Source organism: Brassica rapa, chromosome A07 (assembly GCF_000309985.2).
Source record: "Brassica rapa cultivar Chiifu-401-42 chromosome A07, CAAS_Brap_v3.01, whole genome shotgun sequence".
Lineage (NCBI taxonomy): Eukaryota > Viridiplantae > Streptophyta > Magnoliopsida > Brassicales > Brassicaceae > Brassica > Brassica rapa.
Genome location: NC_024801.2, coordinates 26,005,263 through 26,028,129, shown reverse-complemented (window position 1 = coordinate 26,028,129; position 22,867 = coordinate 26,005,263). Strand labels below are relative to the sequence as shown.

The 22,867-nt window shown below is 35.6% G+C and overlaps 3 protein-coding genes and 1 long non-coding RNA gene across 8 annotated transcripts; 3 read left to right on the top strand and 1 right to left on the bottom strand.

Moving 5' to 3' along the window:
• Positions 1–889: 889 nt before the first annotated feature.
• LOC103831822 lies at positions 890–4,803 on the top strand. 4 transcript variants are annotated; one of them, XM_033275883.1, is made up of 13 exons: positions 890–1,149; positions 1,453–1,503; positions 1,769–2,035; positions 2,105–2,179; positions 2,263–2,321; positions 2,427–2,562; positions 2,752–2,848; positions 2,952–3,018; positions 3,203–3,301; positions 3,753–3,842; positions 3,975–4,129; positions 4,222–4,323; positions 4,415–4,803. In XM_033275883.1, exons 3-13 carry the CDS (start codon positions 1,789–1,791, stop codon positions 4,554–4,556), a joined length of 1,269 nt encoding a protein of 422 aa, XP_033131774.1. In that variant the 5' UTR covers positions 890–1,149; positions 1,453–1,503; positions 1,769–1,788; the 3' UTR covers positions 4,557–4,803. The 4 variants fall into 4 exon arrangements, with proteins under 4 accessions (XP_033131774.1, XP_009106002.1, XP_033131775.1 ...); XM_009107754.3 differs by having other exon boundaries at positions 891–1,149; positions 1,453–1,507; XM_033275884.1 differs by lacking the exon at positions 1,453–1,503 and having other exon boundaries at positions 920–1,149.
• A 1,089-nt stretch (positions 4,804–5,892) lies between these two features.
• Positions 5,893–9,301, bottom strand: LOC117126782. 2 transcript variants are annotated; one of them, XR_004449597.1, is made up of 4 exons: positions 8,920–9,301; positions 8,610–8,839; positions 8,208–8,507; positions 5,893–7,735 (listed from the first exon to the last, which is right to left on the bottom strand). It is a non-coding gene; the product is annotated as an uncharacterized LOC117126782 (long non-coding RNA). The 2 variants fall into 2 exon arrangements; XR_004449596.1 differs by having other exon boundaries at positions 5,893–8,507.
• A 2,099-nt stretch (positions 9,302–11,400) lies between these two features.
• On the top strand, positions 11,401–15,680 carry LOC103831821 (sucrose synthase 6). The gene is made up of 12 exons (XM_009107751.3): positions 11,401–11,932; positions 12,023–12,155; positions 12,257–12,411; positions 12,480–12,672; positions 12,750–12,868; positions 12,943–13,159; positions 13,231–13,500; positions 13,577–13,860; positions 13,936–14,160; positions 14,241–14,807; positions 14,886–15,024; positions 15,102–15,680. The coding sequence occupies exons 1-12, from the start codon at positions 11,823–11,825 to the stop codon at positions 15,519–15,521; spliced, it is 2,832 nt and encodes a 943-aa protein (XP_009105999.1). The 5' UTR covers positions 11,401–11,822; the 3' UTR covers positions 15,522–15,680.
• Positions 15,681–17,981: 2,301 nt separating this feature from the next.
• Positions 17,982–21,704, top strand: LOC103831820 (homeobox-leucine zipper protein HDG11). The gene is made up of 10 exons (XM_009107750.2): positions 17,982–18,139; positions 18,207–18,324; positions 18,401–18,589; positions 18,658–19,098; positions 19,178–19,279; positions 19,628–19,831; positions 19,912–20,092; positions 20,351–20,610; positions 20,695–20,784; positions 20,870–21,704. The coding sequence occupies exons 1-10, from the start codon at positions 17,982–17,984 to the stop codon at positions 21,278–21,280; spliced, it is 2,154 nt and encodes a 717-aa protein (XP_009105998.1). The 3' UTR covers positions 21,281–21,704.
• Positions 21,705–22,867: the final 1,163 nt, after the last annotated feature.

Here is a 22,867-nt window from a genome sequence, read left to right as displayed (position 1 = left end):
TTTTCTTATGATCGTTGTCTAGCTTGAACGTTTAATTTAAAAGTTGTCAAAAACACCTTTAATAATTTAAATGACTTCAACTGTTTTCTTTGTAGCGTCTAGTCATTCACCAACCAATATTTTGTAGGAAAGCTAATGCAATTTCATTGATTTTAAATTGAGACCTTAAATCAGTATACAAAACTTTTTGAAATTAAAATATTAATTTATTGCATAGTGAATACTCCATCTATTTCCAAAATAACACTCCATCCGTTCCTTAAAATTACATATTCCAGAAAAAAAAATTGTTTCAAAAAGATTCATCTTTTATATTTTTAATGCATATTTTATTAACTAATTTTAAATTTCAAAAAAACTTAATTGTAGTAGTTAAATTTTTATTAGCTTAAAATTATGGAAAAATATAAACACAAAAAACTATGCAAATTTAATGTGTTTTATTGAAATGTGTGAAAAATCTAGAATATAAATAACTTTAAGGAATAGAAATAATATTATTTTGTGTGTGTGTGTGTTTAATTTACATATATTAAGAAGGCATTATTAGTTAATTATAAATACATTATTTTCTATAATTAAATATTATAATAATTTAAATTAAAACTATTCTAATAAATTCTGTTATTGTTTTTGAAATACATAATTTATCACTATTATGCTTATCTAACAAAAATGCATCGAAAACCTTAAAATTGTATATTAAAAAACATATATCTTTCTATTTTAAAATGCATAGAAAACCTAAAATGAATAGAAAACATTTAAAATGCATAGTAAACTATACTTTAAATAAATCAGTTATAACTAACTTTTTTATTTGTAAAAAAAAATTAGGCGTCAATGAATTAAATTAAAATCAATAAATAAAATCTCTGATATTTGTCAACAATTATAAAACAGGGGCCATACTGGGGCTTTCGAAAGTCTGAAAGAGCATTAATCTCGTCCATAAAGTTGAAATCTGTGCCCCTCTCAAACTACCCTTCTCTCTTATTTTTTTTTCATTTCATCATCCTCTGCTCTCTCTCAGCTCCCATCCCCCTTCTTTAATTACTCCTTTCTCAAACCCCCCACGATTTATACCCTCGCGATTTTCTCGAATCCAACACCAATGAGGAGAGATCAGTAGCATTCAGCTCTTTGACGGTAAGGTTTCCAGATTCGTACCCTTTTCGTTCGAGAATTAGGGTTTGATAGTAATGGAAGAATGTTGCTTAAAGGTTGTTCCTTTTCATGAATTGAGGTTTCATGTATTAAATTTAGCATTATCCTTGACGACCCTTCACTCAAAATCTTCGTTTTTGTTAATGTCAAATTGCTCGTTTTTTTTAATGGGATTTTTTTAGTTTAAAAGCTTTTGAATTAGTTCCAAAGTTTCATGCTTTCTATGTGAGTCACATGTTTTTGCTCATTAAAGTCTCTCTCTTTCTCTTTCTCTTTCTCTTGCAGCCATCACTTGTCTTGTAGCCAAAGCCAAATTATTCTGATAAACGTCAACAGGTAGGTGAGAAACTCAAAACTCTCTTTCTCTCTAGTTGTGTTCGGTTTACGATAACCACATCTATCTGATACCTTCATTTGTTTGTTTGTTTCTGATTGGAAAATTATTGAATATTGTATTTATGGCAGATGGCTCGTGAGTTTAGTTAGTTTAACTTTCTCTCTTATGAATCTAGTGGACGAGAATTGAGTTGGTTATGTATCAATTAGTTTCATAGTTTCAAGGTTCATAAACTCTGTTTTGTTTTTATCTGTGGGATTGTAGATTTTCTTAAAGCTCTAGAGATGGGATGCTTTGCATCAAAGCCTACGGACTCTGGTGGAAACAGAAGAAAGCCTACGAGCATCGGCGACGTTTCAGTGTATGTGCCCGGTTTAAGGATACCTAAGCCCGTGGAGTTTTCTCAGTCACTGGGTGATCAGTTGCCCAAGACTCTTGTCGAGCGGTTAACGGCTTTGAGAACGCGAATAGTTGTGATGGCGAATCAAGAAGGACCAACGATAACGAGAACCAGGAGAAAAACACAACATGGTGTGTGAATGTATTTGTCTTTTTACCTTGCTTTCCCGGATACAAACTCAACATAATTGTTTGTTGCAGGAGGTTCAACGCTTGCAGATCTCCATCAAGCTTTGGAGGATTATCTACCTGTTCTATTAGGATTAACTAAAGATGGTAAAACACCATTTATGTGCTTACAGAACCGATATCTGTTTGGTTCCTTATGTTCTGAGATGCATTATTTTCTTATGTTTCAGGTAGTCAATTACAGTTCAAAGTACAGTTTAATTGGATAAATCAGGAGGACGAGGAAGAGGTGTGGTAATCAAAGCAGTTTATCTTTAACTGTGCTGTTTTCTTCTTATTTGACTTTTACGTTGAAGGTTGTTGAGTATATGACAATGTTATTTACCTCTACCAGGAAACAGCTATGCCAAACGTTTGGTATGAAGTATTGTCGGTTTTGCATCTAATGGCAATGCTACAAATGTCACAAGCCAATTTGCTGCTGCTTCCTAGAGGTTCTACTGATGGCTACCATCCAAAAGTATCAGAAGGTTAGACCTTCAGAACTACTCATGCTTCTTTTGTTCTTCGAGAAAAATACTCATACTCATGCTTCCTCTGCACATTTTTTTGAAAAATTCATAAGCACCACATTGTTCTCCTGAAATGAATTTGTGAGATGTGTTGAGTCTTCGTTATTCATCCAACAACGGATTAAGAGTTTTTTTTAATATTATTAGAAAACAGACGAGCTTCAATTGATGTCTTCTTAAGGGCAGCTGGATACCTTGACTGTGCTGTCAAGCATGTTCTCCCTCAGTTTTCAGCCGAGCAAAGGTTCATATATGATATAGTTTCTATTGGCAACTGTTATAATTATTGATACTTGTGAACAGCCTTATTGACATGGCCCCTTTTTATGTTTTCTCCTGTTCTACAGGAGAAGTTTGCCTGTTGACCTAGCAGAAGGAGCTCTACGGGCTCTTTGCCTGCAAGCATTAGGCCAGGTAGAACCTCTGGGATATATTTAACTACCTATGATGTGCTTCATGTGTTTCCTAGTATATTTGTGAAAAATAGTTTTCGTGAGCCTAGGGTTGAAGCAGTGATTTAGTTTGGTACTTTTTGAGTATTGTGATAACATTTTCAAATCTCTTTTAAGGTCTAAACTCTTTTGCGGTTCTGATTCAGGGTGTTGATATCCAACTTGGTATTGCGATTGATAGCTCAAAAGCCACTCTCGCAGTGAAGCGAAGACTTTCATGTGAAATGGTGAAATACTGGCAGCAGGTAATCCTTTACCTAATCAAAATTTGTTTTCTTGTATAATCTCTTCGGTTATTACTTCATTATAATAATGAAATGGGATGCTACATTGTTAATGGGAGTAGTGTGTATTATCCACTTATATTAATGGGAAAAAAAAAAGTAAATAAACAAAATGAAAGAACGAAAAAGTGGTCATATCACTATCACAAAAGTGTCACACTAACTTGTGGCGGCTGATCACCCATGTTTGAGGGCGGAACTAGGATCATAGGACTAAATGTGCTTACAAGTTTATTCTCTATCGCTATTTCATTTATTTAAAGAGAGAAGACCATCTAGAAGAAAGCTTTAATTACTACTTTTGCTCCCTCTTTTCTGAAAGGCTCATGGAAGAGTTGATATGTATTTTCCAGTGTAAAGTTAATGATGATTTCCGCGGGTTGAAACACTTTTTTTGATGAACGCTGATCAGGCTCAGGACAACTTAACGAATCTTCCATTAGCAAATGGCTGGGGAGAAAAGCATATGCTCTTTGTTAAGTGGAAGTATGTTGAAGCTAAGGTACTGTTTGGACATCATTCTAGATCTTTATATAAACGAGAAACTCTAGTTATATATACAAGGCTTACTTTTGTCTTCTATTTCCATTTTCTCGCTAAGCCACTTGGTATCTATGTGTATTGGTAATGCCAGGCTGCAGCTTACTACTACCATGGCTTAATTCTTGATGAAGGAAACACAGAGAAATCACATGGCATGGCGGTTGCTGCCTTACAAGCTGCAGATGAGTGTTTCAAAGAAAGTAAGAAAGCAAGCGAGGCATTCAATGCATCTTCACCCACGTCAAGGTAACTCCCATCTCATGTGCCTTTTGTAGTTGCATCACCTGTATCTACCTATCTGTCGGTCATTAATATATCCATCAACGTTTTTTTTTCAGGACCCCACCGCTTTTCGGGACAATGAAGTATCTATCAGAGAAAATACCGAAAGAAACTTCAAGTAAAGTCAGGATAAACCGTGATCTATACTCATATGAAAAGTGAGTTTCAGCTTGACATGTTTGTTTGGTTTCTCTGTCGTCTCTTTTGCTGTTAAATGCTCATCAATGTTTTCTTGGTGTTCATTTATAGAATCATGGAAACGGCCCCAACTCTTCCTGATTTTGCATTGGCATTGAAACCTGATGAGTACCAACTCCCTTCGGTAGATGCATCATGGTCCGAAGATAGGACTAAAAGCTCATCAAGTCACATTACAGGCAACCAAAGATAGAGCAGTGGATAGAATGAATGTTACCTTATAGAGTACAAAGCCAGTGGCCGCCATATAAATACCAAATGGTATTAGCTCTATAAACTACTTTTATGATTCCCCAATTGTTGATAATATATGTAAGAAAAGCTCCCTTTGTGTGCAAACTTCCAAATTGGATTTGTATAAGTTTCCAGAAAAAAAAATCAAGGGAACATGTTGTCTGTATTCTGTATGTTTGTTTAGTGCAATAAAATCATATTCTTTCTGCAAAATATAATTATCATTTTCATACATGTTAATCTCATTTTCATGGCACAGTAAAAAAAACTCTCTCAATTAATAATGACAGAGTTATTATTAATTTACAAAAAGTTTCCTTGTTAGATTTTTTCTATTTTTAAATATTTTTATTTATAAAATACAAAAATAGTTGATTTTAATGTATATAACATTGATTAAATTTTAGAAGTTAGAATTTCATATTATTTTACTATTTTTTTTGAATTAATGTTAAATTTATTCAAGAAAAAGACTGCAAGATGATTTGAGAGTTTTCAATATGATTTTATTAAATATTGTCAAAATATATTGATTTTTTTTTAAAAAAATTGAGTTAATTTTATTGTGAATATAAAACCAGCAATATAATATTTAGTTTGTACTTATATAAAATGTATATATAGATAGATTATTAATTTATAATTTTAAAAATTTTCTAATAAATTAGTATCTTATTATTTTATCGATTTGAGTTATATATTGAACTGGCCCAAGTCAGGACTAGAAAAATTTATTAATTTATCTAGTATTAGTTTATAGCGTTTCTACTGTATATATATTATGACTAGGATCGGCCCGCCCTACGGGCGGGATATATTTTTATTTGTGATCTAAGTTATTATTTATATGTATGTTTTGTGGTTTGTGTTTTATGATTGCATCTGCAAAGCTAGTATACTAATGATTTTTTGTCTTTTAAAAAGTTTTGGATGAAAAGAGATCATATGTGATAAGATATATTTTGCTTGTGTACAATAGTTGTTTCTGTTGTCCAAAAAAATTAACTTCAGGATAAAATATATTAGTTTAGTTTTATTTACTTAATTAAATTATTTGATATAATATGTGTGTTGAATTTGATGATAGTATATAAATGTCTTTTATCTGCAATTCAATGAAAACATCAGAGTAGTGAAAAAAAATGAAAGATGAATTCATTTTTTAAAATATGATTTTATTTATGTTTATATAAAAGATATATATATGTAAGAGTTATTTTATTATTATTATATCGAATTAAGTTATATTTTACATATGTCCAATTCAAGACCAAATTGTTTTATTAATTATTGTGTTTATTCATTTGTCGAGTATTAATTTATAGACTTTCTATTATATATATTTTTTTTCATTATTTTGTGTCAATATAATGAATCTCTACATTATCGGTTAAATATTTTTATTGCCAAACATTATCGACTAAAGCAAGAACTTCACTGATTACACAATTTGTTAAGAAAATACATTTTAAACTGAAGCGAACATATAATGGAGTACGAACTCAAACCAAATTGTTTCTTGTTAAGAGCATTTCTAAAAGCAATTTCAAAATTTTAAATATGAGTTTTAGATACTCTAAAAGCAAATTCAAAACTTTAAATGTTGAATTTTTGTATACTGAAACTCAATATTTGAGATTCTAATGTACAGAACTTCATATTTGAGGTTTCTTATTTTTAAGTCCTTGAAAATGTTTGTTTTTCAAATAACATTGTTATCTTTTATTGTTATCACTTTAGTCCTTATAATTTTATTATCTTATACAAATTTTGAACTTTTAGTTCTTATAATGATCTTATCAACTTTCATATAATATCTGATAAATTGGAGTAAAATATTTTGATTAATTATAAATATTTTGCTTGAAATATCATTAATTTATATTTTAATACATATTTATATGTAGACATACATAAAGATTCTATAAAACTTTTATTGATATGTATATTTATTATATTTATTGAAGCATCTAATTGAATTGAAATTATTCACTTGAAGAGAATGTAAATAACTTTCATCCCAGATGTATATATATATCTCAAAAAGAAATTAATATTTTGAATACTTAAACATTTTAAATTTTGATGATCAATAAAATTGACATGGTAATCTTTAAAATCTTGAAGCCAAATTTTATTTTGCATGTGTAAATTTATTTGCTATTCAATATGTAAGTTTATCTATTATATAATGAATCTGTAAAATATATGAAATGTTTAGGTACTAACTACTAACACGCACACCTAAATATATTGGTATTGTGTAGGTACTATGTATTCTATATTTTTGAAGTTTGAATGTTCCATATTTGGCTTTTTTTCTTTCTGATACATACTAAATAATTATCTACTCTGTGATAAGAACCATCGACGAATGGATGCACAAAATTGTCATAAAGCTATTTGGCTCAAACTTTGCATTAATTTTCAACATGCTCAATCAAATATTTTCCATGAACTCCTTGAGAATGTCTCTTAGGTTTGACTTCACCAGGAAGAATGGCTTCACAATACACCAATAAAGAGCATCATCTTGTTGACTTCTTGATTCTCCGGGAGCACAACAAAGCTCAGGAAACAAATCTTGATGTCAGTACTAAGCTCCAAGAGCTCGTCTCTAATAGTCTGAAATCCTTGAGTCTCTTAAGATCTTCTTCATTAACATGTATACTTGGAAAGGATTCGTTATTCTCCACTTCACCATCTTCAGAATGTAACCCTCCTGGTTTTCTGCTTTTGCTGGGAAGCAAAAAGACCTGACACATCAACTCAAAGATCTTGTTGACATCTTTCTTCACACCTTCAACTGAGTTTTGGTCGATCCGTTTCCTACTTTCGCAACACTTCATTAGCCTTTGGAGGAAGAGCAGTCGCAGGAGGAATACTGCTCTTACACTTCCTTAATTGTGCTGGCTGAGACTGAGATCTTGAGCTTGCACTGCCTGGAGTGGAAAGATTCTATGCAGAGTTTCCAGGATTATAGGGGTATGTTTGATTGGTTTTGCTGAATCAAAATCATCTCCTGCCTTTGACTCCTCTGCCTCCAATTCTTGATTTGTTTTCGGCTGTGCCTCTGGCTCCAACTTTGCCACCATATCTGGCAGCTGTGAGGACTACTCGGGAGCCATGCCAGTTTTTCTTCTCAACAGAAGTAATAGGGGAACAATAAAAATGTAAGAAAAAATCATAGCACAATAGATAAGTACCTGATATGTTTAAGAAATACCATGAATTCAAACAAAGCTATATGTTGAAGGGATGAAGTTTAAAATAAATTGAAGATTAAAACTCTTGAAGCAGCTCATAAAAACAACGAAAACTATCAATTGCCAATAGAAAGAACACGAATGAGATTTGTTGAGAGAATAACAAACTAACAGTTTTATAGTATGTATTGTGGAAGTACTGAAGCAAAAATTAAAAAAGATCAAGAAAGACATTCTAATCAGCTCCATAAACGTTTAGAGAAAATACTTTTTAGAAAGCAGAGAGAATTTGCAGCTATCTATACTCATCGGTTTACTTATTCTTTTGATTATACAAAACGAACATATGAAAGGAAGTGTCTAATATGCCTCTGCGTAATAACAAAAAAAAAACAACCACTGACCTCTTAACTACCATCCTAAGCATTGTCGTCATCACTAACCTCTGAAAATATAACTGAACGGCCTCATTGTCGTACCAAAAAGTGAAATAAATATGTATACTCAAAGATTCAAAAATTTCTGAGATTATATTTTATACGTCAGAATCTGTTTCAAGATACGATGAGTCTGAAGAAAGAAACAACCTCAGCGTCGAGGAAGAACATGTCCACACCCATCTAGTCGCCACCATGTTTAATGTTTCTTGCCTCCCAGAATCGGAGCAGTCGCACCTCCACCGTGGAAGAACAACGGCCAGCCTTCTACTCAGAGAGAAACACAAATAAAATAGCCATTACACTGAAATTGTCAATCGAGATTTAGGAACGCACTGTGAAGATGATGATCAGTGGTTAAGGCCTCACCTTTTTATAGGTGAGAATCACCGCTTCCAAGATGGATTAGATTGATTGTAGGCAGGAAGAGTTAAAGCATAGTTAATGACGATTCATCAATGCGACTTGTAACTGTTTGAAGGAAACGAATCGAGAAAACGACTTAGAGTTCCGACGAAGCGGCGAGTCACGCCCTGTTTCATAATCACCATTGTTGATACACAGAACCTTGTTTTCCAGAGACGACGAACCCTAGAATCCTGAAGTGAGAAGAATGTCTATGCACAAATGGGCGATGAATAGCACGAAACCACGCAAACAAAGTATAACACAGACTCACATAGTTTCTCCACGATGATTCGTCTCGATCAAATTTCAGAATCTCCATGGTTGGTTCAGGTCGTGACAGATCGAAGAAGACAATGAAATCCTAAAGTGAGAAGAATCTTAGGGCGTCACCGCCGTGGAAGACGATCTCCATCTCCTCAATTCTTTAGAATAGGGTTGTGTATGATTCCATCAACCCGGGCCGCGAAAACACCCGATTCTAGAGCCCAAAATGTAACACACAGAACAGATCGAAAGCCCGCACATTGAAGTGAAGTTAAATGAAACGGTGAGTTTCGAAAACAGGGACAGGTGTCGCCTTGAGGATGAGCGATTTTCTGACGTGGCGGGTGACGTGGCTCAACAGGAGGGAAGCAAACCCTTCTTTATAATAATAGATGTTGATACACAGAACCTTGTTTTCCAGAGACGACGAACCCTAGAATCCTGAAGTGAGAAGAATGTCTATGCACAAATGGGCGATGAATAGCACGAAACCACGCAAACAAAGTATAACACAGACTCACATAGTTTCTCCACGATGATTCGTCTCGATCAAATTTCAGAATCTCCATGGTTGGTTCAGGTCGTGACAGATCGAAGAAGACAATGAAATCCTAAAGTGAGAAGAATCTTAGGGCGTCACCGCCGTGGAAGACGATCTCCATCTCCTCAATTCTTTAGAATAGGGTTGTGTATGATTCCATCAACCCGGGCCGCGAAAACACCCGATTCTAGAGCCCAAAATGTAACACACAGAACAGATCGAAAGCCCGCACATTGAAGTGAAGTTAAATGAAACGGTGAGTTTCGAAAACAGGGACAGGTGTCGCCTTGAGGATGAGCGATTTTCTGACGTGGCGGGTGACGTGGCTCAACAGGAGGGAAGCAAACCCTTCTTTATAATAATAGATGTTGATACACAGAACCTTGTTTTCCAGAGACGACGAACCCTAGAATCCTGAAGTGAGAAGAATGTCTATGCACAAATGGGCGATGAATAGCACGAAACCACGCAAACAAAGTATAACACAGACTCACATAGTTTCTCCACGATGATTCGTCTCGATCAAATTTCAGAATCTCCATGGTTGGTTCAGGTCGTGACAGATCGAAGAAGACAATGAAATCCTAAAGTGAGAAGAATCTTAGGGCGTCACCGCCGTGGAAGACGATCTCCATCTCCTCAATTCTTTAGAATAGGGTTGTGTATGATTCCATCAACCCGGGCCGCGAAAACACCCGATTCTAGAGCCCAAAATGTAACACACAGAACAGATCGAAAGCCCGCACATTGAAGTGAAGTTAAATGAAACGGTGAGTTTCGAAAACAGGGACAGGTGTCGCCTTGAGGATGAGCGATTTTCTGACGTGGCGGGTGACGTGGCTCAACAGGAGGGAAGCAAACCCTTCTTTATAATAATAGATGTTGATACACAGAACCTTGTTTTCCAGAGACGACGAACCCTAGAATCCTGAAGTGAGAAGAATGTCTATGCACAAATGGGCGATGAATAGCACGAAACCACGCAAACAAAGTATAACACAGACTCACATAGTTTCTCCACGATGATTCGTCTCGATCAAATTTCAGAATCTCCATGGTTGGTTCAGGTCGTGACAGATCGAAGAAGACAATGAAATCCTAAAGTGAGAAGAATCTTAGGGCGTCACCGCCGTGGAAGACGATCTCCATCTCCTCAATTCTTTAGAATAGGGTTGTGTATGATTCCATCAACCCGGGCCGCGAAAACACCCGATTCTAGAGCCCAAAATGTAACACACAGAACAGATCGAAAGCCCGCACATTGAAGTGAAGTTAAATGAAACGGTGAGTTTCGAAAACAGGGACAGGTGTCGCCTTGAGGATGAGCGATTTTCTGACGTGGCGGGTGACGTGGCTCAACAGGAGGGAAGCAAACCCTTCTTTATAATAATAGATGTTGATACACAGAACCTTGTTTTCCAGAGACGACGAACCCTAGAATCCTGAAGTGAGAAGAATGTCTATGCACAAATGGGCGATGAATAGCACGAAACCACGCAAACAAAGTATAACACAGACTCACATAGTTTCTCCACGATGATTCGTCTCGATCAAATTTCAGAATCTCCATGGTTGGTTCAGGTCGTGACAGATCGAAGAAGACAATGAAATCCTAAAGTGAGAAGAATCTTAGGGCGTCACCGCCGTGGAAGACGATCTCCATCTCCTCAATTCTTTAGAATAGGGTTGTGTATGATTCCATCAACCCGGGCCGCGAAAACACCCGATTCTAGAGCCCAAAATGTAACACACAGAACAGATCGAAAGCCCGCACATTGAAGTGAAGTTAAATGAAACGGTGAGTTTCGAAAACAGGGACAGGTGTCGCCTTGAGGATGAGCGATTTTCTGACGTGGCGGGTGACGTGGCTCAACAGGAGGGAAGCAAACCCTTCTTTATAATAATAGATATTAAATATGTGTGCACTTATCTGCATATTATTAAGTTAGATAAGAGCAGAGTATATGCATAGATCTTCTTTGTCCACAGGGACAAGAACTTAACTTACCTATAAAGCATCCATCAATAGAGGAACCTTTTTGCCATATTATACCTTTTATGTTAAATTCACATGAACCCCAAGAAAAGCAAAAATGTGTAAAATGTGATTTTGCTTTCAACAAATATATTCTTTTTGTTTACTTGTACACTTATCTTTCCCAACTTTTATTTCTAAGGAATAATCTTCTCCCCCTTCCTTCTCCTTCTACTCTGTCCCCTTCCACAGCATATATTCATTACCCTTCATTTATCCTATAAATACATTGTGATTATCACCTTGTTTCATCAAACTACTTCATCTCATTTATTTCAATCGTATTGAGTAAGGTTTGAACCCTTCTTGTTGTTTCTGTAACAAAAAAAAAAACATGGCTTCTGCTTCATCTCCAGCTATGCTTCAAAGATCGGATTCTATCGCAGACAAAATGCCTGATGCACTGAAACAAAGCCGGTACCATATGAAGAGATGTTTCGCCAGGTTTTTCAAAACTTTAAACATCAAACTCTTGATTAGTTTCCTTCTCTTTGCTACGTTTTGATTAGTTTCTCTCTCTATGCTATGTTTTAGCTTTGTTAAAGGAGGAAAGAGGCTAATGAAGCGTGAGAATCTGATGAATGAGATTGAGAAATGTATAGAAGATAGTCTTGAACGCAAGAAGATCATGGAAGGACTGTTTGGTTACATTCTCTCTTGTACTCAGGTAGTAGATATGTAGATGATATTCATTACCATTTGCAGTTAAGACAAGGTTTAGAGAAGCATCTTAGGTATGTAACAAGTTCATCTGCTTTAACCACTCAGGAAGCAGCAGTGGTTCCACCGTTTGTTGCATTAGCCGCGAGACCAAACCCTGGTTTTTGGGAGTATGTTAAGGTCAATGCTGGAGACCTAACAGTTGATGAAATCACAGCCACGGATTACTTGAAGCTCAAGGAATCTGTTTTCGATGAGTCATGGTTAGTAAGAGATTTACATAAGGCATTTAGAGTCAGGAGTGTAATCTTTTTATTTAAATTTTTTGTAGGGCTAACGATGAAAATGCATTGGAGATAGACTTTGGAGCTATTGACTTCACAACTCCTCGGCTTACTCTTCCTACTTCAATTGGAAATGGAGCTGATTACATCTCTAAGTTTATATCTTCTAAGCTTGGAGGCAAATCTGATAAACTAGAACCATTGTTGAACTACTTGCTTAGCCTTAACCATCACGGAGAGGTATCATTATTTCTTGTTTCCATATTCATTTGCTTTCTTCACCCAAGTTATCTCACTCTGGTAATTTATTTCTGCAGAATCTTATGATCAATGAAGATCTCAACACAGTTACAAAGCTCCAGAAATCTCTGATGCTTGCTGTGAATGTAGTCTCCACTTACCCCAAACACACGCCTTATGAAACTTTCTCACAAAGGTAAAAATAAACACAGCTCAAAGATTATTTTATCTTCAAAGAGGAACTGGAACAAGAATCTGATTCTTTCTTAGGTTGAAGGAAATGGGATTCGAGAAAGGTTGGGGAAACACATCAGAGAGAGTTAAAGAAACTATGGTTATGCTCTCACAAGTTCTTGAGGCACCAGACAGTGTGAAGCTAGATCTGCTCTTTAGCAGACTTCCCACAGTGTTCAACGTTGTGATCTTCTCTGTCCATGGCTATTTTGGTCAGCAAGATGTGCTAGGTTTACCAGATACCGGAGGCCAGGTACTTGCATAAACATGTATTTAATGTCTAATTAACAAGAGGAAGCTTACTGGTTAAATCTTGATGTATAGGTTGTTTACATTCTTGATCAAGTAAGAGCATTAGAAGAAGAGCTGCTCATTAGAATCAACCAACAAGGTCTTGGATTCAAGCCTCAGATTCTTGTGGTGACAAGGCTAATACCTGAAGCAAGAGGAACAAAGTGTGATCAAGAGCTAGAAGCCATTGAAGGAACCAAGCATTCTCATATCCTCAGGGTTCCTTTTGTTACAGAGAAAGGAGTCCTCCGTCAATGGGTTTCACGGTTTGATATCTACCCTTACCTTGAGAGATTCACACAGGTAACAATGGTACATGTTTTTCTTCTTGTATTGTCTAAATAACAAAAACCAAACTAAAAACCACTCTTGTTTACAGGACGCAACGAGCAAGATTCTCCAACGGTTTGATTGCAAGCCTGACCTCATCATTGGAAACTACACAGATGGGAACTTGGTTGCATCTCTAATGGCTACCAAACTTGGTGTCACTCAAGGAACCATTGCACATGCTTTGGAGAAGACTAAGTATGAAGATTCAGATGCAAAGTGGAAAGAGCTAGATCCTAAGTACCATTTCTCTTGTCAGTTCACAGCTGATTTAATAGCGATGAATGTCACTGACTTCATCATTACCAGCACATATCAAGAAATTGCTGGAAGGTTAGTTCTTGTTTTTGCTATTTTGTACCATTAACATATTTAAGATCCAAACTCATGAAACTATAACTTGTGCAGCAAGGAAAGACCAGGACAGTATGAGAGTCACACTGCCTTTACAATGCCTGGTCTATGTAGAGTTGTCTCTGGCATTGATGTGTTTGATCCCAAGTTTAACATAGCTGCTCCTGGGGCAGATCAATCTGTGTACTTCCCTTACACAGAGACACAGAAGAGATTGACCAAGTTTCATCCTTCAATACAAGAACTTCTCTACAATGAGAAAGACAATCAAGAACACATGTAAGTACTAGTCTCATTACAAATAATGAAACACTACACTTTATGGTTATTGAGTTTAACCTAACTTATGGTGGAATCAGGGGATATCTTGCGGAAAGAGAGAAACCAATCATCTTCTCAATGGCTAGACTTGACATAGTGAAGAACATAACTGGTTTGGTTGAGTGGTATGGTAAAGACAAGAGACTAAGAGAGATGGCTAACCTTGTAGTTGTTGCTGGATTCTTCGACATGTCGAAATCTAATGACAGAGAAGAAAAGGCTGAGATCAAGAAGATGCATGATCTTATCGAAAAGTATAAACTCAAGGGGAGTTTCAGATGGATAGCTGCTCAAACCGATAGGTACAGAAACAGTGAGCTTTACAGGTGCATTGCTGATACAAAAGGAGTCTTTGTTCAACCTGCTTTGTATGAAGCCTTTGGTTTAACGGTTATTGAAGCCATGAACTGTGGACTGCCAACTTTTGCTACGAACCAAGGTGGACCAGCTGAGATTATCGTTGATGGTGTCTCTGGCTTCCACATTGATCCCAACAATGGTGATGAATCTGTTGCTAAAATTGGAGATTTCTTCAGCAAGTGTGGTACGGATGGTTTGTACTGGGATACTATCTCTAAGGGTGGTCTTAAAAGAATCTATGAGTGGTAAGTAGATATGAATCTTGTAACGCAAGTAAAGTCACATTACATTTGCTAAATTTTAGGTTTTTAATGTTTGTGTAGCTACACATGGAAGATTTATGCAGAGAAGCTGTTGAAGATGGGAAGCATGTATGGATTCTGGAGACAGGTGAATGAAGATCAGAAGAAAGCTAAGCAGAGATACATTGAGATGTTTTACAATCTCCAGTTCAAACAATTGGTGAGATTTTTTTAAATAATCTGAAGCTTAGTATTGATGATAGCTACAAAACTAACCTTTACAATGCTTTCTTGTAGACCAAGAAAGTGACAATCCCTGAAGATAAATCTCTGCCTTTGAGATTGGCATCACTGCGTAACCTCCTTCCCAAGAAACCAACATCTCTTGGAGGAGGAAGTAAGCAGAAGGAAGTGAACGAAACCGAAAAGATGAAACAGGAAAGTAAAGACGGTCAAGAACATAATGAGTCTACAGTTGGAGGAGAAGTGAGAGAGGGTTTGCTTGCAGCTGAAGCATCAGAGAAGATGAAGAAAGTTATAGAAACTTCTGAAGAGACACAGAGACTAGAGAAGATGAAGATTGCGTACGGACAACAACAACAGCACCAAGGAGTTTCGACGGTTAGGAACTTGTTTTGGTCTGTTGTGGTTTGTCTCTACATCTTTTACGTTTTGAAGCAGAGGTTCTTTGGAACTTACTCGGTTCAAGAGGATTAAAAAAGTCTGTCATGGGTAGAGAAAAGAGTCAAAATAAAAGCTGTAAATATATAATGAATGAAATTTACCATCAATGTAAAGTTTTCATTAATAAAACATAGTATAATCAATGATAAAAACTTTGTGAATTATTATTTTTATAATGTTATGGGCTTACTAGATTGGACAACTTTATAATTGATATAACACGTGTGCGTGTGTTAATCATGAAAATTTGTTGAACATTATATTTGAATTAACTTCGTTTTGTAAGATAATAAATAATGCAATCAATCGGTCCATATGATAATTAAATTGGTATAGCTAATATGGAGCAACGAAGGCAGAAACTGTACGTGAAGTTCCACTTTATTCAAGGTCCCAAAATAAATGTGGTAAGATGGGAAATTTATAATCCAATTAAATTGATCCCTTTTCAAAATAATGTTAAATATTAAAGGAATATAATAAGGAACACATGAGTGGTAAATTAAAGACCAAAGATGATAATAAAAAATATGTTGATAAAATTTCTTCTTAAATGATTAATCTCATCAATAACAAAGGCTTTTTGCATGACAAATTCATTACACTATCTTTAGTTCATCAATATACAAGTATTTACTTCACGTTGGAGCATTTATATATTAATCTATTCTCTTACGTTTCTATATCATCCTAATAACACCAAGAAGGTAATTCTCAAATCAATTTTGATTTTGAGATATGTTTTTAGATGATCAGGCTTTTCCACCTAATCAGGTTATTAATTAACTTCTTACCACTTTTTTCAGCTACGCTTAATTTCTTTCTTTTCAGCAACGAAAATTGAAGTATATTATAGTAGTATTAAATTCACATTGTTGTCAAGTTTTCAAAGTCTCAACCATATTTCTTTCTTTGGCAGTTTTGTATTTTCTATGTATGTAGTAAAACAAGTTTGACTTTTTGGATGTACGCTTCGAACTAGGACTGGGGCTGAGAATTTCGGAACTTCATGCAAAATAAATAAATTTTGATGATACAAATTTAGAGACCAAAATAACTATGTTATTTATAATCCATTAAATTTTGAAAACAAAAGAAAAAAATGAAAAAAAATTCCGAATGGAACGGAACATGTTTAAAAAGGACGGACGAGATTTCTGCAACTCTTTCCATATTTAACTAATTATAATTAGACATGATTAATTTATGTAAAGAATCTGTAAGAGTTGGTGTTTAAGATTTTAATATTCAAACAGACCAAATTGGAAAAGATTTTGAATAACGTGTGATGTTGCTGAATAAAGATGGGGTTATATTAGGTAGTACACATCAATATGATAGCTATCTCATACAGAAAAACATAAATTAGTGCAATATTCACACATTCATTATATTCAGTAAGTAATCTTTATGAATTTCATTTTTAATAATATAAAATCTGTTTTGTTTTCTTAAATATAAATACACTTTTTAATCTTTTAATCTTTGTTCACTATATAAACAAGTGATATTTGGAAGTAAATTACATAGATGCAAAATTGTCTAAATACATATGTTCTCATTTTCCTTTCTAAATTTCTTTCCAAAACCTTTCTAGATTATTAATAATAAAAATAAGAAATTTTTAGTTGTTTTTAAAATGGGAAAAATATTATGGGGAACTTTAAAAGAACCTAAGAAGAAGATGAGATGAAGCGCAAGACCCAAATAAAAAGTTGATTTTTGTCATTATACGACGGAGAAAGTGGATAAAGTCTCTTCCTTTTTATCCAACCACCGTCGATTAACCCTCGCCGGAGACAAACCCATCTCCTCTTTCTCTCTCTTCCGGTAAAATCAAAGAGAGTTAGTTGTGGGCAGAGAAAGTTGGTTCGGTTCCTCCCATTCTCTCTCTCTCTCCTTGCCCAAGTATGGTGAGAGTTAGTACTTAGCAGTAATGGTAAAGACCAAGCTAAACTTTAAAACCCTTCTCTCTCTTCATCTGTCCACAAAACCCCATTAAAAACCCCATCAGTTACACAGTTTCTAAAGAGAGAGAGAGACTTTTGGAATCTGTAATGAATGTGCAGAAAAGAGTTGGGAGAGAAAGCACTAATGGCGGGCTTTGATGTGATAAGCTTAGAGATATAGATTATTATCTCTATAGGGTGGCTCTGTAGAATCTAAAAAGAGACATCTTTTACGGCTTGATTCAATTATTTATTTGCCTTAAAAAATCAAAAACTCTTTTCACCCTCCCGTAATAATCGCCTCTGCATCTTTCTTCCAGATTCTCTTCCGTTTCTTTTTTTAATCTCTATTTTTTTTCGAAAAGTTCGAAACTTTTTGTTTGTTTGTTCTGTCTTCTCTACTGGGTTTGCGTTAATGGCGACAGTGGCGTAAATGGACCATTAACAACACTTTGTGGTTGGGTGAAAATAGAGAGAGAGAAAGAAAAGTTTTTTTAAAGTGTTTTACTGTTGTCTTCTTTGTCTCGACGTTTGTAATAAAAAGATGAGTTTCGTCGGCGGCGTCGGTGGAAGTGGAAGCGGCGGAGGAGACGGTGGTGGTAGTGGTAGTGGTAGCCAACAACATCACGACGGGTCTGAAACTGATAGGAAGAAGAAACGTTACCATCGTCACACCGCTCAACAGATTCAACGACTTGAATCGTAATTTCTTATTCTTCTCTCTTGTTGTTTCTTTGTTCAGACAATCATAATGGTTGTCTCTTCGCAGGAGTTTCAAGGAGTGTCCTCATCCAGATGATAAGCAGAGGAACCAACTCAGCAGAGAATTGGGTTTGGCTCCAAGACAAATCAAGTTCTGGTTCCAGAACAGAAGAACTCAGCTCAAGGTTATCTGTCTTAATCTCTCTCACTTTTGTCTGATTAAAATGTTGTCTGAATAAGATTTTGATACTGTCTCTGTAGGCACAACATGAGAGAGCAGATAACAATGCACTAAAGGCAGAGAACGACAAGATTCGATGCGAAAACATAGCCATCAGAGAAGCTATCAAGCATGCCATATGCCCAAACTGTGGAGGTCCTCCCGTTAATGAAGACCCTTACTTTGATGAACACAAGCTTCGGATCGAAAATGCACATCTTAGAGACGAGGTTTGTTTTGTTTTTATCCATTATGGTTTTGATGATTCAATTTCTAAATCTGATATTTTCTTACACAGCTTGAAAGAATGTCAACGGTTGCATCAAAGTACATGGGAAGACCAATCTCCTCCCACCTCTCAACGCTGCATCCACTCCACATCTCACCGTTGGATCTGTCCATGACTGGTCCTTCACTGGATTTTGATCTTCTTCCAGGAAGCTCTATGCATTCTCATCCTAATAATAACTTGGCTACTATATCAGACATGGACAAGCCTCTTATGAACGACATTGCTTTGACTGCGATGGAGGAATTGCTTAGGCTTTTCAACACAAACGAACCTCTCTGGACTAGAGCAGATGGCGGGAGAGAGATTCTTGATCTTGGAAGCTATGAGAATCTTTTTCCAAGATCAGGTAACCGAGGGAAGAACCATAACGTTAGAACCGAGGCGTCTAGGTCTTCTGGTATTGTCTTCATGAATGCTATGACGCTTGTCGACATGTTCATGGATGGTGTAAGTTAGCTGAAACCTCCATCATCCTCCTCACAAATGGTGGCAGCATTTTGAGTTTTTCTTTTTCTTGTGTTTACAGGTCAAGTGGGGAGAGCTCTTTCCTTGTATAGTTGCATCGTCTAAAACACTTGCAGTGGTGTCTTCAGGAATGGGAGGCACCCATGAGGGTGCATTGCATTTGGTAAAACTGTTAGCACTCTTCTTACTTCATTAGGATTTTTAAGTTTCCTCATATGTACTCCATTAAATGAATGTTGAATCAATAGAAGTTTGAATGTTCAAAATATTGCTAGGCGGTATTTAGACACTTTATAAAGAATTATTATTTACTTAAGCAGACGCCTAGACCGATTTTTTTTTAAATTGTTATATAAAATCGTTTAGTTTATGCCTAATTTGCTGTCTAGGCGGGTTGCCTAGACTGATTTTAGAACTACACATTGCTTAATCAAAACTAAACATTACTTCATTAAGATTTTTAAGTTTCCTCATATGTAATAAGAACGTTGTTTGGCTTGGTTTTTGTTAGATGTATGAAGAAATGGCAGTGCTTTCTCCATTAGTAGCAACACGCGAGTTCTGCGAGCTACGATACTGTCAGATGATTGAACAAGGAAGCTGGATAGTTGTAAATGTCTCATATCATCTTCCTCAGTTTGTGTCTCAATCTTCTAACTCCTATAAGTTTCCATCTGGATGCTTGATTCAGGACATGCCTAATGGATACTCCAAGGTTTTGTCCTTTTTTCTGCTCTCTACTAACTTTAGTTACATGATAGCATCTCTATCTTTATTGATGATTTTTGTTAACAGGTTACTTGGGTTGAACATGTTGAAACTGAAGAAAAAGAACAGACTCATGAGCTTTACAGAGAGATGATTCACAAAGGGATTGCCTTTGGAGCTGAACGTTGGGTTACTACTCTACAGAGAATGTGTGAAAGGTTTGCCTCTCTGTTGGCACCAGCAACTTCATCCCGTGATCTCGGTGGAGGTAAATGAATGTTGAATCAATAGTAGTTTGAATGTTCCAAAAAATCGATAGGCGGTAACTAGATGTTTTATAGAGAATTGTTACTTAGGAGGCGCGTAAGAATTTTTTAAAGGGCTAGACAGATTTTGTTAAAAAAATCTAATAAAATAATTTTGTTTAATGTTGATTTTTTGAACGCCTAGACCGATTTTTAGAACTACACATTGCTAATCTAGTTTTTAAAAGCCCAATTAAACTCTTTTGAGCAACATTTTGCAGTGATTCCATCGCCGGAAGGGAAGAGAAGCATGATGAGACTTGCTCATAGAATGGTTAGCAACTACTGTATAAGTGTCAGCAGATCTAACAACACTCACTCAACAGTAGTTGCTGAACTAAACGAAGTTGGAGTCCGTGTGACTGCACATAAGAGCCCTGAACCAAACGGCACTATCTTATGTGCAGCAACCACCTTCTGGCTCCCAAACTCTCCTCAAAACGTCTTCAACTTCCTCAAAGACGAAAGAACACGTCCGCAGGTAAACACGCAACACACAACTTCATAAGTAAAAAGAGTCATCCACTATGTGTATGATAATGTTTCTTTGTTGTTGGTGTATTAGTGGGATGTTCTTTCAAATAGAAACGCAGTGCAAGAAGTTGCTCACATTGCAAACGGATCACATCCTGGTTGCTGCATATCGGTTCTACGTGTAAGCCTCTCTACTTCTTTCTCAATATCTTCCGCACCATTCACAGTTTCTTAGCTAATGGAAGTTCCATTTCCCTTGTTATTAGGCATCAAATGCATCACAGTCACAGAGTAACAACATGTTGATTCTACAAGAAACATCAATAGACTCATCAGTAGCACTAGTGGTGTACAGTCCAGTGGATTTACCAGCACTGAACATCGCAATGAGCGGTGATGATACTTCTTACATTCCCCTCTTGTCCTCAGGCTTCGCAATCTCACCAGACGGAAACCACAGTAGCTCAACCACTGAGCAAGGAGGAGCCTCAACGTCAAGCGGTTTTGGTGGAGGAGGGTCGTTGATTACAGTTGGGTTTCAGATAATGGTTAGCAACTTACCGTCGGCAAAACTAAACATGGAGTCGGTGGAGACGGTTAATAACCTGATTGGAACCACTGTGCATCAAATTAAAACCGGTTTGAACAACTGTCCTAGTGGTTCAGCAACAGCTTGATACAACCATTAAAAGCTTTCTTCTGGGTGTGTCTCTTTCTCTTCAATGATGGAACAGAGGAGAGAATTAAAGTCTTTCTTCTTTGCCTTCAATGCCAGAGAGAGAGAGAGAAGAAAGAACATTAACTCCGATTGTTCTGCTCTGCCTATGTTGGTGCTGTTCTTGGACAAACCTCATTAAACAACCAGCTGGATTCTTCTCTCTTTATCATTGTTTTTTTTAAATTCTTTTAATGGATTTTAGGTGTTTTTATTTATTTATCGTTTTGGTTAGAAACTGGAAGTCAAGAACGCACCATGCAACTGTGACTTTCTTTGTATGGTTCGGGCATTGACTTCTATTGCAAAGTATTTTGTTTTCTTTACAGTTAAAACTTTAGACTTTGTTCATCTCTCCCTTAAATAGTATGTTTCTGCTTTAAATCTTCCCTATTTGATCAAAGTGGGTGTTGGTTGATCTAAACGTGGTTATGGGTGTTGATAGAAAACAGCTAGGTGACGAACTGAAATCTGACAAAGTTAAATGACTTTTGGTTGGTTCACTTTTAATGGAAACTGTTTTCGTACAGACCAAAACCCATCACTCCTCTAATAATGGAGTAGTTTATGATGATCAAACTTATGGTGAAGATTCATGTCACGTCTTTTGGACGGTTGGACCAAAAAAAAAACTTCGAACGTGCGGTTTTGTTTTTCTGTTTATTATGGTTTTTTTTCTCCTTATTATGGTTTATAAAACTATTTATTATTATTATTACTATTATTTTCAAATGATTGTCTTAGATTGTTGGTTCAGTTTTGTATTTAATTGTGAACAAATTTTCCTTGTAGGGTTTGATGTATAAATATGTAGTAAATGTAGTTTCTATCGTAAATAAGGGTCCATGCCAATAAAGGATACTTGACGTTTCTCGGATCATGATTGTTATTAGCTTTTCTTAGATTTTAACTAAGAAAATTAACTAAGAAAAATTAAGAACCGTCTATTGAATAAAAGATATAATAACCATTTTTTAGTTTTAAAAATGTAAAAAAAAAAATCAAATCATGAGTTAAGAATCTCTGTTAAGAGTCAGGGTTAATCGTGTTCTTGGGATTCTTTTTTTCCTACAATAATAATTTTCACACAAAAATTAATCAGATAATTATTCTCTATCTATTGTGAATTACTGAAAATTATTATTACTCGAATTAGCTGGTTAAGGTATTAAGCTTCACCACGTCATAACTTTATTAAAAAGAAAAAATTGTAGTATGAATTTAAAATTGAGTAGATGATACATAAATAAAGTGAAGGTGACATGAAATAAATCTCTTACTTGTATCTCTATAATGTTTGCAAATTTAATGAGTTCTCTTCTCCGTTCTTTTAAGAGAAAAAAACTAGGATAACACCAAACCAAGTTTATGTTTTCAAAGTAGCACTCAAAGTTCAAAGTCACAAAAATAGGTTTCATTAAAGAGATAAATATACACTTATACCCCTTGGGTTAATTAATCCAAACCTTAGAGTTTAGAGTTAAGGGGTGGGGTTTTAGAATTAGGGTTTAAAATTTTATAAAAAAAAATACTAAAATAAAAAATAAAA